General features: G+C 42.6%; 1 protein-coding gene across 1 annotated transcript in view; it reads left to right on the forward strand.

The window, feature by feature from the left end:
• The window catches only part of LOC132176414 (uncharacterized), a 93536-nt gene that overhangs the window by 71620 nt on the left and 8465 nt on the right, over positions 1–13451 (forward strand). Inside the window, exons 47-54 of the mRNA XM_059588647.1 lie at positions 3184–3314; positions 3429–3914; positions 4019–4834; positions 4955–5031; positions 10391–10844; positions 10956–11042; positions 12651–12806; positions 12897–13081. Of these exons, the coding sequence (XP_059444630.1) occupies positions 3184–3314; positions 3429–3914; positions 4019–4834; positions 4955–5031; positions 10391–10844; positions 10956–11042; positions 12651–12806; positions 12897–13081 (2392 nt within the window). The remainder of the gene's footprint in view (positions 1–3183; positions 3315–3428; positions 3915–4018; positions 4835–4954; positions 5032–10390; positions 10845–10955; positions 11043–12650; positions 12807–12896; positions 13082–13451) is intronic.

Genomic DNA, 13451 nt, shown 5'->3' on the forward strand with positions numbered 1-13451 from the left:
GAGTCCCACAGTCCAGCAATAAAGGAAAGTGATCCGAGAGTAGGCGTTGAAGTCTCTTTTGAGAAACTGCTGGGTAATGATCTTCCCAATCCAAGGAAAGCAAGAATCGGTCAATCCTCGACCAACTCTCATTTTCTTGATTATTGGACCACGTAAATTGACCCCCCAACATCGGAATATCCACCAAATTATTCTCTGAAATGAAGTCCGAGAAATCCATCATGCCCGCGGAATAATAGGAATCAATGGAGCGCTCACTAGGAAAACGTACAATGTTAAAATCCCCGCCCAAACACCAAGGGACCTCCCACACCCTCATCAAACCAGCCAACTCTTCCCAAAGAGCCCTTCTCTCCAAGTCCTCATTCGGCCCATACACTCCCCCAAACGCCCAAACCCATCTATCCTCTACATTTTGAAAAGAGCACGCCAAAGTGTAATGTCCCACACACTCCTCCTTACACTCCACTACCCTCCTATCCCACATCATTAGCATCCCCCCCGACGCACCATTAGAACCTTTATGCTTCCACCCCACGTGCTGACCTCCCCAAAGACTATGAATCACCTCTCTGGAGATAGTCTTCATCTTCGTCTCAATCAAACACACTATATCTACTTTCCATTCCTTCAAAAGACCCCTAATGCGCAACCTTTTTTTGAGGGCATTCAACCCTCTCACATTCCAAACTACTATATTAAGCTTCATGATCTACCACAACTGCCCCCTCACCTTCCTCAATCTCATCAAGTCCTTTGAATGTAGGAGCACCGGCAGAAACACCTCCCAAGTCCGAGTCGTGCTGCCTTCTAGAATCTTCAATAGCTTTGAATAAAGCCTCCAAGTCCTCCTTTTTCCCCTCATCAGAAACACCAATTTTTGGGCAAAATTTGATGCAATTTCCAACTACCCAGTCGGATGAAATTGTGTCTGATCCTAAATCCTCCAAGCCTGCTGTTTCAGCAATTTTGTCCCCATCCATACCTGAATCAGACACAAAAAGCTCCAATACCGATGTTCGATCCAGCCTTTCCTGCCCAAATTGAATCGATGGACCCAAACTCAAATCCTCCCCCCGACGAGCCTGCTGAGCCCATTCTCCCACGGCGAGAGGGTTTGTGCCGGCGAAACCAGCCTTCCGGCAAGAGGGACTCCCCTTCAGAAGCTGACGAGTGGCCCAAATCGAGCCCTCCCCAGTCTCGCCGGTCTCCATAGGCCTCACCGGCGCGTTCTGTTGTTCCTCCTCCGACTGGAGCGTCTCCGGCACCCTCTGGGACTGTTCCGGCGACGGTCCCAGGAGCCCCATAAGCTGCCCAGACGACGAGGTTGCGGCTTCTATCGAACCCACCCAAGTCTCGTCCCCTCTCTGCGGCCCATTCTTTCTCCTCCTATAAGTCAACAAGGATGTCTCTTTGTCGATAGGCTGGGTCTTCTTCACCGGACTACCGGGCTCCAAGTTTCTGGTTCTCTCTTCGGCCAGGATAATACCTTTCGCCCACGCAGACGTGCCGCTTAACTCCCTGGGAGTCCTTCCTGACGCTGACCCATTCCCCCCTCCCCCTGATAAAACTCTAACGGCCAAATTCGCCGGAGGAGCCATGGGAGGATGCGAGTCTTTTGGATTTTCCTTAAGGGCCTCCGAGGAGGCCACAACACTCAGACCAGCTTTAAATGGGCTATAGCCTGAGCCCACAACTCCTTTGGGCTTAAAAACCATTTTCTTCTTGACCTTTAATCTATTTGTTCCTCCCGGTCCAACTTTCTTCTTCCCCTTCACTTCTGTCTTCCCCAGTCCATCTAATTTCATATTATCTGGCCCAAGCCCATTGAACTCCATCTGTTTAACCACCCTATCGATCCTGGTCATTCCCACGTCACATTCCCTCTTCAGACGTTTCAGCAATTCTTTCACGTTGAGGAGCTCGATGCCTACCTGCCCAGCATGGTACCCCATCCCCTCCCATCCCTTCATACGCTCAGAAGCTGACAACGACACCATCTGTTCCGCCGGCCTTGCTGTACCTCTCGCCGGAGCTGAAGATGAGACCTCCACGCAACCTTCATCCTTCGTAACAGACAGTCCCTTCTCTCCCGGATTTTGCACAGACTTGGCCGGCCAGAAAAACTTCGTCGAATCCCCCCCAAAACCTCCCTGAGCCTTCGCCGAAACTTGGACCTTCTTCAGACATACTGAATTCTTGCCATAGGCCTGTGCCTTCTGTTCCATAGGTCCTCGCCGACTTTGAACATGGCCGTATTTGTCTCCTTCCTGGGATTCCTTCGTCTGCAATCTCACTATTTCCGCAAAGCTTCTCTGGTTCTTAACCTCGTTATCTCCCTTTTCTCCCCTTAGCTCCCTATGCTCACTGACCACTCGCTTTTCCCAGAGAACTGACTTGGCCACTTTCATTTCCTTGATGAAACAATTCCATCCAAACCCACGACGTCCTTCAGGAATGATGATCGAGCCACACCTCCTTCTTCCATCAAATTCCTCCACTGTCAAGAAGCATCCATGCCTATTTGAACATTTTTGAGCAACTATTCTAGGATATCCAGCTCTGGATTGATCCCAAAAAACTTCAGAGTTGTCCACTGCCACCAAATCATCCACTATACGCACCAACCAAGCTAGTTCATCTTTTTTTCAGGAAGATGGACCTTTTGAACCTTTTGCTCCTCTCAAAAATCCTCACCACTGATGCTCCTACCTTGATCAACACCTCAAACTCCTTGGACTCCACCGTCCACCTCCTCGGCCCAGCCATAACACAGCCAACAACTAACGCCAACCAGCACACACGCACCCCCACGCGCCAACACAGCTCTCAGCTCTCCAATTTACAGCTCTCAGCTCTCAGCTAGTTGTTCTGAAATGTCTTTATGCCTTATCAAAGAGGCCACAGCCTCATTCATTACTTTTAGGGGAGACTTCACCACTCTTTTTTGTTTTAAGTTTTAGGAAGGTGATGTGCTACCTTTGAAATTTATCAATATTTATCTGGAGTTCTACATTCAGAAAGATATAATGTTGCATCGTGTCTTTGTGGGGTTTCTTTTTCCCCAACCTTTTACGCAACGTTGCACTCGTCATAGAGAATTACCTGGATTATTCTTTGTATATATATATATATATATATATATATATATATAATCTTATAATTGGTGCTTGAACAATACAGGTGAAGTTGTTGGGTCCATTTCCTTTTCTGTGGGACATGGTGCAAATATGTTGAAGAAGGTAACTTCAGTGAGGATGTTGAATCAACCACATAATGTTCAGAATATTATATCATATCCTCTAAGGAGAAGGGTGAGCTATTTGTAGTTTCATTCATTTATGCTTGTTCATGCAGTTACGGAATACTTATTTCTGTCTATATAATATTACAATTTTTGGCTTCATTGTTGTTTTTTGCTGGTTCAGCACAACGATGTTGAAGACATGCCTGACCAGGGTTGCCTACTGGTATCTACTACTTATTTTGAGAGGAAGACTGTTGCAAACTTAAAAATAGATGCAGAAGATGAGAATGTTACTGATAGAGACATAGGATTTTGGGTTGGGCTTAGCCTGGAGGGCATGTGGGAGAGTGTTCGGTCATTGCTTCCAATGTCAGTGGTCCCCAAATCATTCCAGAATGATTTTATTGCAATGGAAGTTCTCATGAAAAATGGCAAGAAGCACGTAATTTTCAGGGGTCTTGCAACAGTTGTAAATGATACAGATTTTAAATTGGATATTTCAGTTTGTCATGTGTCTTTGATTCATGGTCATGGTCCCTCTGTGGTAGAAGAGGTTTTTGAAAATCAACGTTATCATCCAATTTCTGGTTGGAATAACAAGTGGCCTGGCTTTCGCGGTGATGATCCAGGGCGTTGGAGCACCAGGGACTTCTCATATTTATCGAAAGTGAGTGTACTCAAAGAGTATTGCATTAATATCATGTGTTTGTTCTTATTCTTGAACTATTACTAGAGTGTGTATTTTCACCCTCTTCTTGATTTGTTTTGAAGGATTTCTTTGAACCTCGCCTTCCCTCTGGATGGAAATGGACTTCAACTTGGACAACTGATAAATGTCAATTTGTTGACAACGATGGCTGGGCATATGGTCCTGACTTCAACAGTTTGAAATGGCCACCAACATCTTCAAAGTCTTGCACCAAGTCAGCTGTTGATGTTGTGCGCCGACGGCGATTAATTCGTACAAGGCAAAAATCTCCCGAGCAAGGGGTTAATTCCATGAAGAGTGTCTTTACTACCATAAGTCCTGGTGCTTCTGATGTTTTACCTTGGAGAAGTACATCCAAGGATTCTGATCAGTGTTTAGAAGTTCGTCCTTGTGTAGATCATCCTGAGCCCCCATATTCATGGGGTTGTCCAGTTGCCGTTGGTTCTGGCTCTGTGTATGGAAAGGACGAGCCTTTCATGGATCAAGGTTCACTCTATAGCCAAAAGCAGGAAACTAAGATGCCCAGTTTTGCATTCAAGTTGAATCAGCTCGAGAAGAAGGATATAATTTTGCGTTGTTCTAGCACTGGAAGCAGACAATGTTGGCTTAGTATAGGAGCAGATGCCTCAATTCTTCATACTGAACTAAATTCACCTGTTTATGATTGGAGAATATCTGTTAACTCTCCTTTGAAGTTGGAAAATCGGCTTCCATGTCCAGCTGAGTTCACAATCTGGGAAAAAGCAAGTGAAGGAAGTTGCATTGAACGACAGCATGGTATAATCTCTTCACGGAGGAGTGCACATATTTATTCAGCAGATATTCAGAAACCAATTTACCTTACATTGTTTGTTCAGGGTGGTTGGGTACTGGAGAAGGTAATAACTTGGTCTAAATATGTGTCCACCTGCTTTTTGTGCTTAAAAAATCTAACATATGAAATATTTACATTTGATAACCATTTTCCCTTTTCATTTATTTATTTATTCTTTTGGCAGGATCCTATTCTTATTTTGGATCTTTCTTCCATAAACCATGTCTCATCTTTCTGGATGGTTCACCAGCAAACTAAAAGGTTTGTGATTCCAAAGTTAACCTTTTTTCTGGTATATAAGGGTGTACCCGTTCTATGCATTCCGGTTCACAAGTTTCTTAATCATGCAGTTCTTAAGCTAAATAATCTTACTAAATTTAATCTCTTCACATAAACTATGTAGCATATGTACTACGTCAAATTCCTTGTTAGTACTATATCCAATTTTTCTTCCTAGAAATGTGGATGAATATAGGCTGGACTGAAACTTCCAAAAGTGCTTTGATTCTTTACTTTGTATGTTGTTCTTATCCAAGCCAAAGAGGGCCTGCTCTTTCTGGATTCTCTGGTGTTTCAAGGTTATTCATCTTTTGACAGAATTAAGTTTTGCATAATTATGAAATTTAACATCTGCTCCATTCTTTAGCAATAAGATTTTAAGAACACAAACATCAATAGGGGTTTCCCTATATACCTCTTGTATACATAGGTTGCGCCTCTCTACGCATTTTGATAATATACTTATTACTTATCAAAAAAAAAAAAAAAAAAAGATTTTAAGAACACAAACATGTAGTAATTGATATTCTTACCCACATAGCTTTCACAATACCATACATTTCAACATGTTTATTTGTGGCTGTTCACTGCCAATATTATGATACGTTTCATTTCTCTTCTCAAAGCTGTTTCTGGTACATTCTATGGGTGTATTCGCTCTCTCTCTCTCTATGAAGAATGAAAGAAGTAAATAAATAAAACAAGAACCTCTATAGACAGGTATTGTATGTATGTGCTCTAATAAAGAACACTGTTTCTCTGCCTGATAATTTAGGCATTTATATTTATACCTATCAATGATAATATCCAAAACCCCAAGGGGTTAGCCCAAGTGGTGGAGACCTTGGTTTTAAGGTTTGCTCCCTTCAAGGTCCAAGGTTCAACACCTCATGGGTGCAAACAATCTCTTGGGGCCACACTCCCTGGTGAAAAGTTAGCGATTTAACTAGTTCCGTGTAGAAAAACTTCCGAGGGTGCGGTGCACGGGACCGGGGTTTACTCTGCAGGAGTGGGTCCGAAGGGCCCTGCCTTGAAGAGGTTCCTCAACATAAAAGAAATTAAAAAAAAAAAAAAAATGATAATATCCAAATGTAGAGACACAAATTAGGGACATTAAGAGAAGTAACAACTTTGATATTGCTTTATGATGTAAATTCATGGTATTTCATTCTATATGTTTCTCCGTAATATTTTCTTCTTTGACTTTCCTTAGCCTTTCCAAGTATTGTATTTGTGATGAACTCTCTTATAGTGATGAATAAAACATTTAATGCTCTAATAAATAACACTGCTTTTCTGCCTGATATTTGAGCATTTATGCCAATGGGCTTTAGCTCAAATTGTACTTCCGCCCTTTGTAGTTAGGTGGAGGGTGAGGTCGTGGGCTCAAGCTCCACCGGGTACGTGTGTGACTTACCAATAGAAAAGAAGATATTTAGGTATTTATTTATTTTTTTGATAAGTAATAATGCATTAAAAGAGCGTAGAGGGGCGCAACCCAAGTACACAGGTAATATACAAGAGAGCGACTAAGTAGGGGAGAAAGAAAAAGAGAACATAAAGAGAAAATCAGAAAAGTTGATCACTAAAGGAGCAAGCCAGCCTGTAGTCCATGTGAATAAAGTGTACAAAAAGAAGTGAATAAGGTTCTCAAGACTCCTCGACACATCCTCAAAGCATCTCGCATTCCTTTCCTTCCAGAGGCACCAAAGAAGACAAAGGGGAGCCATCTTCCAGACCACAGCACTACTCGTTCTCCCGCCCGCCCACCAACTAGCGAACATCTCCTTTACGCTTCTAGGCATAACCCAACACATGTTAAAGCGAGAGAAGATAACATCCCACAACTTGCGTGCGACTCCACAATGAAGAAAGAGATGATCCACGGACTCCCCTTCCGCCTCACACATACAACATCGATTAATCACAACGATGCCTCTCTTCCGAACATTATCCAACGTGAGAGGTTTCCCAAGGGCAGCCGCCCATGCGAAAAACGCCACTCTCAAAGGAGCCTTGGTGCGCCAAATGCTTTTCCACGGAAAGTGGTTAGGCACCTTAAAGGCAAGCATCTTATAGAAAGAGTGTACCTCAAACTTCCCTTTACTTGAAGGAATCCACCACATCCGGTCCTCCCCTTCCCCCCTAATCGAAGACGAGTACAAGAGCGAGAAGAAAGAGGCTAAGGCCATCTCCTCCCAATCATGAATACTGCGGGTGAAAGTAACATTCCAGTGAACCATCCCCTTTATTGCAAGCAATATTAAAAAGACCCGGGAAGGCGTCCTTGAGAGACGTCTCACCACACCACCAATCCTCCCAAAATTTGACTTTCCCCCCCAAACCAGGATCTAATCTGAAGTGACCCCGAAACGACCTCCAAACTCCACAAATGTGTTTCCATAACCCCACCCCATGCGTTCCACGAGGAACTTTAGTGCGCCAACCCCCCCAATCCACCCCATACTTTGCCACCAAAATACTTCTCCACCAAGCTTCTTCCTCATTTGCAAATCTCCATAACCATTTCCCCAAGAGAGCTTGATTAAAAAGACGCAAACTCCGAATCCCTAGCCCTCCCTCAGCAATCGGAGAACATACCTCTTGCCAACTAACCAAATGGAACTTAGTCTCATCCTTGAACCCACCCCCATAAAAAATCTCGTTGAATCTTCTCAATACGATTCGCCACGGAAATAGGAATGGGAAAGAGAGACAAAAGATAGGTGGGGAGATTGGATAGGGTGCTCTTGATGAGGGTGAGCCTTGCCCCCTTGGACAAATATGAACGCTTCCAAGGGGCTAACCTTTGAGCAATTTTCTCCAACATGTCATCTCAAATAGCCAACTGCTTGAAGGACGCCCCTAGCGGAAGGCCTAGGTACTTCAAGGGCAAAGAACTAGTGCCACAACCCAAAACACCAGCCAACTCATCTGTCTCCACCGAATCTCCGACTGGAACCAAAACAGACTTGGCCCGATTAACTTTTAACCCTGAGACCGCCTCGAAGCCAATAATGAGAGCTTTAATAAATCTAACATGTTCAGATGCTGCCCCACAAAACACCAGCGTATCATCAGCAAAGAGAAGATGGGAGACAGAAACCCGCTCATGCTCACCGGCACCCACATAGAAACCATTGATGAAACCCCTACTGATAGAGACATTAATTATCCTACTGAAAGCCTCCATGACCATGATGAACAAGAAAGGCGAGAGAGGGTCACCTTGTCTAACCCCACACGAACTCCCAAAGAAACCGGAAGGCGAACCATTGATCAACACCGAGAACCGCACCGACGAGATACAATGTTCAATCCAAGAGCACCATTTCTCACCGAAACCGCACCTTTTTAAAAGGTAGAGTAAAAACTTCCAATTCAAGTGATCGTAAGCCTTCTCCATATTCAACTTACACAAGAGGCCGGGATCCCCAGATCTGAGCCAGCTGTCCAGGCATTCATTGGCAATAAGCACCGAATCCAAAATCTGTCTACCTTTGACGAACGCATTTTGCGGATTGGAAATGACCCGGTTCATGACTCCCCTCATTCTATTGGCTAACACCTTCGCAATAATCTTATAAATCCCCCCCACAAGGCTAATAGGTCGGAAGTCCTTCAAATCGGATGCCCCATGTGACTTCGGAATAAGAGCAATGAATGTAGCATTGAGACTTTTTTCGAACTTGCCTTGATCATAGAGCTCCACAAAAACAGCCATGATGTCCTTTTTGATCACCTCCCAGCAGTCCTGAAAGAAAGCCATAGAAAAACCATCCGGGCCTGAGGCCTTATCCCTATCCATTTTTTTGACCACCTCCCACACCTCCCTTTCCTCAAAAGGGACTTCCAGACTAGAAGACTCTTCCTCTTCCAACATATCGAATTGAAGATTATCCAACCTCGGTCTCCAACTAAGACTCTCTGTGAAGTGCGTCTCATAAAATCGAGTAATGTGACTGCTAATAGCCTCTTGATCAAAGATAGCAGTGCCATGAATGTTCAGAGACTCAATATAATTCTGTCTTCTATTGGCATTAGCAATCCGATGGAAGAATTTGGTACACTTGTCACCCTCTTTCAACCAACGGATTCTAGATTTTTGCCTCCAACTGATTTCTTCTTGGAGGAGGGAAACTTCTAACTCCCTAGGAAGCACCCTTCTCTTCTCGATCTCCTCCGTGGATAAACCTCTCTCTTCCTCCACCCTATCCAAAGCTTTAATATCTTCCATACGAGCCTTAATACTAACCCCCACATTGCCGAACTCTTGAGCATTCCATCTCCTAATGTCCCCCTTTAGCGCTTGCAACTTTTTGGAAATAATGAAGCTCGGAGTGCCCTGGAAATGATACGAGTCCCACCAACTGCGCACTTTGTCCACAAAACCCTCCACTTTGAGCCACATGTTCTCGAATTTGAAAGGCCTTTTACCTCCCGCATGAGAATTACAGTCCAATATAATAGGGGCATGATTGGAGCAGGCTCGAAGCATCTTCTTCTGACGCAAATCCCGGTGGCGGGCTTCCCACTCCGGGGAGACAAGAAAGCGGTCAATCCTAGACCAAGTAGAAATCCCCCCCACTAAGGGAAGATCCATGAGGCCCTGATCCGATATGAATTCACCAAAATCCCTCATTGCCGACCGCGAATGAGCTCCCCTCGACCTTTCACTAGGATGAAGGGTGACATTGAAATCCCCACCGATACACCACGGTACGCCCCAACAGCTCATGACCCCTGCCAGTTCCTCCCAAAGAAAGCGCCTAGCATTGACTCTGTTGGGGCCATACACCCCCGCAAACGCCCACTCAAAGCCATCCTCAACATTCTTGAAGGAACAAGCCGCCACATAACTTCCCAGCACTACGTCGATCATCTCAACAGCCCTCTTGTCCCACATGAGTAAAATGCCCCCCGACGCCCCAATGGAAGGAACAAAGCACCACTCCACATACGGACATCCCCATAAGCTCCTCACTAAGCTATACGAAATAAAGTCCATCTTCGTCTCTTGGAAACAAACAACATCTGCCTTCCAACTTCTAAGCAAATTCCTAACCCTCAACCTCTTTTCCCTCTCATTCAATCCTCTCACATTCCATGACAGAATTTTAGGTATTTATATTGATGCCTATCAGTGATAATATCTTCATATACCTGTGCAGCTGTGTATGGTGTTGAAAATAAATTGAAGGGAAACATTCATGGCATTTCATTCTATAAGTTTCTCCATAATATTTTTTTCTGTGACATTGAATGTTAATTCATATGAATATTTTAAATGAAGAATATTTTTGCTTATGGCACCAATGATCTGTAATTATCATATGTACAGGAGATTGCGTGTGACCATTGAACGTGACTTGGGAGGAACTGGTGCTGCTCCCAAAACCATTAGGATTTTTGTTCCGTATTGGATTATTAATGATTCATCTCTGCCTTTAGCATATCGATTGGTGGAAGTGGAACCTTTGGATAAAGCAGATATGGATACCATGATACTTTCTAGAGCAGTAAAGTCTGCAAAAATAGCCTTGAAACATCCTATGAACTCAATGGACAGGAAACATTCTGGCCCAAGGAGAAATATTCAAGTACTTGAAGTAATTGAGGATACTACTCCAGTTCCCAGCATGCTTTCTCCACAAGACTATGTGGGCAGAAGCGGGGTTATATCGTTTACTTCTAACAAAGATTCGAATCTGTCCTCAAGGGTTGGCATTGCTGTTGCTATTCGTAATTCCGAAATTTACAGTCCTGGGATTTCTTTTCATGAGCTGGAAAACAAGGTGACATAGCTACAGAAATATATGTATTTCATTCCTTTTGTTTTTGTGTAACACTATGGAGTTGCATGAAGTTTTTCATAACATGTGATGCCCTCTGAAATGTCTCTCCAGGAACGGGTTGATGTCAAGGCATATAATTCAGATGGATCTTACTACAAGCTTTCAGCACTGCTAAACCTGACCTCAGACAGAACAAAGGTTAAACTCAATTATCTTGTTGGTTGTATTTCTGTAATTGTGATAGTAAGTAGATCGCATTTTCACAGTCATGTTACTCACTCTATCCCACAATAGATGAAAGATTACAAACGACATGGCATGTTAACGAAGCTATTACTCTTTGTAAAATTCCCTTAGATGGATTAAGGAAGGTGGCCTCAAACTTGAAAAATTTGTGAGTTCAAAGTTGAGAAAAGATTGGTTCAAATAAGGGTAATATGGGATGCTAAAATGGATATATATAATTTTTGAAATTAAATCATCTTGTGGGACTGTGGGAGTCAATTGTTTAGTAATCAATTCTATTGCATAGTGTTTGTGTCCTTCCGATGTTAATTCTATCCCCTACCATCTGCCATGTTCCAGTTTTCAAGTAGGGTTCAAATCCCCGCATACCTGACTTTCAATCTGCATCTGACCTGATCGGGTTGGTTGGCAGAAGAGAGTTTTGAATTCCAACAAAAGTTGGGTCGAAATTCAAAATAGGGGTAAGATTTCGAATAATTACTGACCTGACCCCACTTTCTTTTTTTCTTTCTTTTTTTTTTTTTTTTAAAAAAAAGTAAAAATTCTGAGCAGCTGACATGCACACTACTTACGATAAATGTGTTTTTGCAACCCTATAAACGCGTACAACTTCAGTCATTCCAGCGCACAAAAGCCTGAGTGCAAGACTATGGCTACAACCTTCTTTCCACCAATGGCTGTGATATTCTTACCGCAGTAGCTTTTTTTCCTTTTCCTCACAAATCCTCCTCTTCCTCCACAGTTGCTTCTATTTTGATATTCTTTTTCTATTCTCACTCTTCTCGTCAACAGCCCAAGAACTACTCGGCACCCTACGAACCATGACTCGCCTTGCAACCGAACCATCGCTCTGCCTCTCTTTTGCTTGAAACTCATGATGGCAGTGCTGGTCTTGAAGGCTGAGTTGCAGCAAGAAGCTCTGGTGGTTTTGGAAATGGCTGGTACTGTTTGGATCTGAAAATTTTGGTGGTTGTCGTTGATTGCGGTAGTGGCGTCGTTGTTGGTCGGCTTTGTTTTCCTTACCGAGCTGGTTGATCTTGCTTCCAACCTTCTATAACAGTTACTCTATCTATTCTGCACGACCTTGCGTATTGGTCTATACTAATCTCTATGACTGTACCAGGTTGGACCAGACTGTACTGTGTAGTATTGTCTCAAAGATTTTAAAATTAGAATTATTTTTTTTGTCTCTTTGCGAAAAAGAGATATAACTTGAGGATACAATAAGTAATATTCAGAATTATGGAAAACAGAGCTCTATATCTCAGGATAAAGCAATTGAAATGCAGCATAGGGTTTTTAAGAAGCTATGATTAATTCCTCTGCGCTCTTTAATTCATCTTTTTACTTATCAAAAAAAAAAAAAAAAAAAAAGAAGCTATGATTAAAAGGCAAAATTAGAAATACCAAATGTTGAATGCCTGAAATGCATATTGGAAAATTTGCACGCAAGGGTATGTACTATAGATTATTTAATTTGCAGGGCACAATAAAGCTATGATAATTTGTAAACCTTTATTTTTCTTGTTAGTAATGAACAACTGCTTGCTGGATGTTCAGGTTGTTCATTTTCAGCCACACACCTTGTTCATTAATAGGATTGGTTGCAGTCTCTGCCTGCAGCAGTGTGATTCACAGTCGGTGGCATGGATTCATCCCACTGATCCTCCAAAACCCTTTGGGTGGCAGTCTTCTGCTAAAGTTGAACTGTTGAAGGTCTGTTCAATGGAATCATCTGTATTTTTGCTGGATAATATGATAGATATATTCTCCGTGACTTATACTGGGGTTCCTTTTTTATTTCAGTTGCAGCTTGATGGATACAAATGGAGTACACCATTTAGTGTTTGTACAGAAGGTGTGATGCGCACTTGCTTGAAGAAGCATATTGGAAATGATCTGATGCAGTTAAGGGTAGAAGTAAGAAGTGGAGGAAAGAACTCACGCTATGAAGTTATTTTCCGCCCAAATTCATTATCAAGTCCATACAGGTTATATTTGTTTTCTTCATTACACTTTCCTTATCTGTTCTTCTGGTAAAAATTTTTCATAAAATATAAAGAAGTTTTTTTCCTCATCAAGTTTTGGTGAAATTTTCTTGAACTAAAAGTAAATCGATTGATATCAAGAACTAATGTAGAAATAGGTCTTTTAGAGTATTCAATGTGTTTTACCCCCAAATGGTAGTTCAAGCGGTTGGGAACCACGTCTTATGAAGCGAATGTTACTAGTTCGAATCTCCCATTTCCTTCACTTGGGCCAATTACTTATAAAAAATAAAAAAACAAGTTTTCAATTTGTTTCTGGTAGTCCAACTCTTTTTTTTTTTTCTTTTTCTTATACTATATATAAAATACTCTT

This window comes from Corylus avellana, chromosome ca1 (genome assembly GCF_901000735.1).
Source record: "Corylus avellana chromosome ca1, CavTom2PMs-1.0".
Lineage (NCBI taxonomy): Eukaryota > Viridiplantae > Streptophyta > Magnoliopsida > Fagales > Betulaceae > Corylus > Corylus avellana.